This window comes from Chiloscyllium plagiosum, chromosome 15, assembly GCF_004010195.1.
Source record: "Chiloscyllium plagiosum isolate BGI_BamShark_2017 chromosome 15, ASM401019v2, whole genome shotgun sequence".
NCBI lineage: Eukaryota > Metazoa > Chordata > Chondrichthyes > Orectolobiformes > Hemiscylliidae > Chiloscyllium > Chiloscyllium plagiosum.
Genome location: NC_057724.1, coordinates 71,230,461 through 71,236,457, shown reverse-complemented (window position 1 = coordinate 71,236,457; position 5,997 = coordinate 71,230,461). Strand labels below are relative to the sequence as shown.

The following is a 5,997-nucleotide window of genomic DNA, read 5'->3' as shown; positions in this document are numbered from 1 at the left end:
TTGTCAAAGAACATGTATTACTAAAACCAGAATACACATCAGAGAACAATTGAAGATCTTCTATTCAAAAAGACTGATATTCCAACTTGCATCTGATTATTATTCTCATGAATGTGATTAACGGTGTTTTTATCACAATTGTCTTTGTTAAACTTGAAGCACTGTGTTTAGAATTAAGCTCAAGATTGAGACCACAAAATACAGGGTAAGCATGGGTTTATTTAACATCATGGTTGTCTTATTCACCACAAACACTTCATTTTAATTGCACTTTCAATTCTTAGTTTATTTAAACGTTTGTTTCTCAAGTATCCCACTTATATAAACAAGAAACATAGTGACTAGTTACTAAATAACATCAATGGACACAAAGACATTCAACAAACTCTTCAGTTAATTTCACAGGAGTAGCAGTACGATTATCACATAGAATGCAAAAATGAAGATACACTAAATCTCAGAAATTCAAGGAGGCATCTGCTCTTTTGTTTTTTTCCACTAACTGCAGAAAAAATAGAATATCATTACAATCAAAGAATGACAATATCATAGAAGGAGGCTATTTGGCCCATTATTTTTCTCTGTAAGAGCTACTCAGCTAGTCCCATTCCCCTGCTTTGCCCCTGTAGCCCTGCAATTCTTGGTTTCCTCGATTGAATCTGTCTCAAGCACATTCCCCAGGAGGATGATCTAGATTCTGGCCATTCCTTTACAGTTAGAAGGTCATTGAGAACCACCAGACTACTCTGCAATCCAGTTAGATCATGGATGGTGTATCCTCTGTATCTCCTTTTATCTACCCTCACTCCAATTCCCTTTCTGTTGAGGTCTCCTGATTTCAATCTTGAAAGCTCCAAGTGTTCCCTCTGCTTTGACAGCTTGAAGGGGGACAGAGTTCCAGAAATAAAATGAAGTCATAGAGTCAGAAGTGTTGCAATAAATGCAGTGTGAGAATAAATAAGAAATCACTCCAAATTCACATTAGTCTCTCCAATATCAGGATCAACTATTTGGATGACGCTTGAAGTAGATGGGGGAAGGAAGTAAAGGCACAAAATGAAATAGTAAAACATGATGACGTTCACTTCAATTCAGCACTGAACAGGTCAAGTCATTATTAATGTAGCTTTGGTTCATGAAATTCAATGTCGACAAATGTAAAGTCCTCTGTATTGGAAGGAGAAACAGGCATCACAAAGGATGTTGTAAGAGGTGAATTGGAAAGAGATTTGGGGCTGTTAAAAAAATTCAGTGCTTACAATTACCAAAGAGAAGCAATAATCAGAACAAACGCTTAGTTGCAACGCTCAACCAGTCAGATATAAGTGAGAGGATACCTGGCTAAAATAATACATTCTCTAGTCAGACGACATCTCAATCTATGGAGGAAATATAGAAAAATGAACAAAAATAATCCCTGACATCAAACAATACAAACACCAACACAAATAGTTTGCCGAAGGCCTGTTTCGGTGTTGTACATTCCATGTGAGGGATAGATTGGAAAAACTGAGCTCTTAAAACAGGATGGTTGGAAAATAAAAATATATAAGTAATATACTTTATCAAATTTCCCCTCTAAGTCTTTCCTCTTCTCTCTCCTCCTTTTCAAAGCCGCTTAACATCAACCTCTCCGGACAAATGACGTTCTAATATCTCCTTGTGTCTGTCAGTTATATTTTGTTTGGTACGTTCACATGAAACACTTTGGGATGTTTATAGTAAAGGTGTTATATAAATGCAAGTTGTTTTAAATATTTTTAATTGGGAAAATCTAAAACTAGAACAAGAGATCAGAACTAGTCAAAACTAGTGAAAGGATCATTCAAATTTGAAAGGATTTCTTCATGCATAAGGAAATCAGCAGAGGGCTGATCTTCTTGGTAGCATTGTGAAAATAATAGTATCTAGCGGTAGTACTGACTTAGTCAAGTTCCATTATCAGACATATTTCACAGACAACCCATGTATTTCTCTGAATAAAGAAGATTAAGCAGTGACTTAATGGAGGTGATTAAAAATGATCAAAAGGAGTTGTTAGATAAACTGTTTCCTCTGCTGGGATGTCCAAAATCAGGATTGGCCTTACAAGTGAGCCAGAGGTATTCAATGGATGTATTTCTTCACTCAAAGTTGGCGGAAATCTGGAAATCATTTCCCCCAAGAAAGGGGTCAACAGAAAACAAGATTGGTAGAATTTTGTCAGGCAAAAGTATTAAGAGTTACAGAACTAAGCCAGGTAGACCACGTTAAGATATAATCGAAGGATGATCTTGAAGAATAGACTCATGCCAAATCCCCACTTTTGTCCCTTTACTCCTCTGACACAATGGAGCAATGCAACACTTTATTCATTTTGGATAACTGCCTTAAGATAGTTTAAATGGATTCCTTAATTTACAAATGCATTGGGAAATTGATGTTACTATATGTTAGTATGTAATGCAATGCACGTACTTCAGTTTGATGTGTCCCTCGTATTTGACCTCTATTGCTTTTGATCTTCACATGTTAACATGTACACAGGATAATAAACCAAAATTGGTCTTCACCTCACTCCACTGAATAAGTGGTTTAACAAAATTCTTCCACCAATTGATGGAAATTTAGATATTGACATCAAGTCTTCATTTGCATCATTATCCAGTTTAAATACAACAACTGGTCAATTGCAAAGGAGAGGAAAATACTGCTAAGTGATCAAATCAGAACTTTCACTTCATGTTAAACAAACACCATTAGTTAGTGAGAAAAGAAAGACTTTGTGAGGGGAATAGTATGCTGGATTATACAGACTAAGCCGAAATATTAATAACATGCATGAATAATTTAAGTAGAAAAATAGTTTAAAGAGGCACAGTTGTTTTATCGAAGTTCTATGCTAAGTTGTGCTTACTCGCCAAACACTGCTAAGACACCACATCAAAATGAGGGAATAGTTACAATGAAACCGCTGCAGTGGAGACTACCACTAATCTGTTTGTCCCTTGTTTCTTATATCAGTAAACAGTGCCTCTTAATTTTTAGTTTTCAGGTTGGGTGTTACCTTAAGATGGCACATGTGTAAATAATTTGGGGCTTGGTTTCAATCAGAAATTTTTAAACTAAGCCCACTTAATGCAAGTAAGACAGGTTACCATAAGATCACTCAGAATCAGCCAGTACCAAACCCCTAGCCTTTTGTTAGTAGGTAGGCCATCAGAATTACTTCACAGCATATCTGAGGTGTCCCACTGAAGCAATACGTTACATTCAAGCATGAAAGAGTGTGGGGTCAATTGAAATGCACTCAACATTGTTCAGTTTTGCTAACTGTCGGAAATGCAATTAACAGAGTTATTAAGGCTAGGGGCATCGACCAGTCAAGATCATGTTTAGATAAAAATTAATTCCACAATTACACTCACGAGGTCAAAACAAAGTTACGCGTTTCAAATACAGTGTTTTTAAAACATACATAATGTTCTCAACAAACAGTACTTCATATAGTCAGAATGTGTATTAAAAAGCAGAATTCTGCTACTCTACCCTAATCCACAGTAGTATACCAGCCTGATGTTTCACTCAAGATTATGACATTATACTTCACAAAAAATGTGACAAATTTTATAGGTATAGGCAGGTTAAATTATTGCACACCTCTGAGTGCTGCGTGCATATGACATGAATTGTTGCAAAAATAAGATAATAAATATATTTAGCTTTGGCTTTATGAGAACGCATGAGAAGGAATGTGCACATTTTCAGGTTAAACTGAATGTTACTGATAATATAACAGGAATCCAAAATCCGACAAGGTGCAAACATGCTTTCAAGTAAAAAAATCCCCAAACTAAGTGGTCCATTCTTGTATTTTGTGCTGGACACAGTGGTATCCATGGAAGACAAGTGCTTCTTATGACTATAAATGCTACTTAACATTAGGCTTTAAATACATTTTACCCAGAGGAAATTGTGGGTGGCAGAATGGCACAATGGGTTACAGCACCGTGCTGCAGTGCGAGAAAAGTTTGAAATCCCTGATCTCAGCTGTGTTACTGCAAGGAGGCACTGATTTGCAGCTTCATGTGGTGGAGGGGGGGGTAAGACGAGAGAGAAAATAGGAACATTCAAGGTATTTGACAACTCCAGCCATCTCGTGTGCCTCCTCACAGCTACAAACTACTACATGGAGATGCCGGTGTTGAACTGTGGTGGACCAAGTCAGAAGTCACACAACGCTAGGTTGTAGTCCAACAGGTTTATTTGAAATCACGAGCTTTTGAAGAGCTGCTCCTTTGTCATGTGAAGTGAGAAGGAGCAGTATTCTGAAAGCTTGTGATTTCAAATAAACCTTGAATTATCACCTAATGTCGCGTGACTTCTGACTCTGCCTACGAACTACTGTTAGGTTTCTTGTGAAACAATTATCTGCCTACCTCCTTGGCTTCAGTTTGTTCATAATTCTTTGCAATGAATGGCAGAAGTGGGAGAAAAGTTTGAATCTGGATCTTACAAAGAGTATTGAGAAATATTGAGTGTAGCATATGTTTATCAAAATAGTTGTAAGATTCACCCTAAAAAGAAAGATTGCATGAAAATGTTTACTTCCCAGTGTATTTGTTTTCCAGAAATAAATAGTACATTCCTCTCACTATGTCCATTAGAACATTTCATCATTTGAATCTATTTTATAGTGTGTATGTTCCTTACAGATATTTTAGCTTAGCCCCAGACTGAATTCTGAGTACATAAGAATGCATAAATATTTTTCATACTTCCGTAGCTCCATAAATATACATATGACTTAACAAAAATATACATTCTCAAAAGAAGACATTATTGGGATTTAGGCTGTAAAAATAGTCACAAAAGAAGGTACTGAGGTGTTAGCACTAAATGCCGTCAATTGATTATATTATCAGTAACACTCTTCAAATCACCCTGACTATGCACATCCTTCAAAAGATGATACCCCTTTTATCAGACTGCTTCAGATAAGACATGAATGTAGAAAAAAACGTCACTATTGTGGAGCCAACAGGGGTTCCTACCACAGCACACATGAGCTGTGGTCCAAACCAGTCACTCAGTCACCGTGCAGAGTTGCGCGACATGAACAATAACACACGTCTAATGCCATTCAAGCGTTCCTGAAGAGTTGTCATGGCGAGGAAAGGAAGCTGAGCCCGACTCTCAAGTGGGAGCACGGCGAGCAGCCACCAACACCAGCCTGGGCCATTGGGACTGGCCTGAAGAACAAACAAAAACATCAAACAACAGTCAGCTGAAACCACACACACTGAGCTCAATATCAGTTCTACTTAAGAGTCATAGAGATGAACAGCACAGAAGCAGACCAACTCGTTCACGCTGAACATTAATCTAGTCCCCTTTGAAAGCCCATATCCCTCTAAACTTTCCTATTCATGTACCCGTCCAGATGCCTTTTAAATGTTGTAACTTTACCAGCCTCCACTACTTGAGTTGCCTGAATCGAGTTCTTGAAGAGTCCAGGAAATAAAACGTAATTGCTAGAACACTTCAAGCAACCAAGCAGAAAAATCAATGAAAAATAGCATTTCAGCTTGGAACAAGCTGGGACTCATTTGCTTAGAAAAGACGAGAGGTGATCTAATGGTTGTGGTTCTGTTCGCCGAGCTGGGAATTTGTGTTGCAGACGTTTCGTCCCCTGTCTAGGTGACGTCCTCAGTGCTTGGGAGCCTCCTGTGAAGAGCTTCTGTGATGTTTCCTCCGGCATTTGTAGTGGTTTGAATCTGCCGCTTCCGGTTGTCAGTTCCAGCTGTCCGTTGCAGTGGTCGGTATATTGGGTCCAGGTCGATGTGCTTATTGATTGAATCTGTGGATGAGTGCCATGCCTCTAGGAATTGGCTTGTCCTATAATAAGTGTCTCGGATGCTGCCTGAGATTTTGCCTGTCCTCGGATGCTGCCTGATTTTGCCTGTCCTCGGATGCTGCCTGAAGATTTTGCCTGTCCTCGGATGCTGCCTGAAGATT

The 5,997-nt window shown here is 38.3% G+C and overlaps 1 protein-coding gene across 1 annotated transcript in view; it reads right to left on the bottom strand.

Moving 5' to 3' along the window:
* Positions 1-265: 265 nt before the first annotated feature.
* Positions 266-5,997, bottom strand: part of LOC122557430 (LON peptidase N-terminal domain and RING finger protein 3-like) — a 43,641-nt gene continuing 37,909 nt past the window's right edge. The window contains exon 12 of the mRNA XM_043705158.1: positions 266-5,231. Within this exon, the coding sequence (XP_043561093.1) occupies positions 5,073-5,231 (159 nt within the window). The 3' untranslated portion in view covers positions 266-5,072. The remainder of the gene's footprint in view (positions 5,232-5,997) is intronic.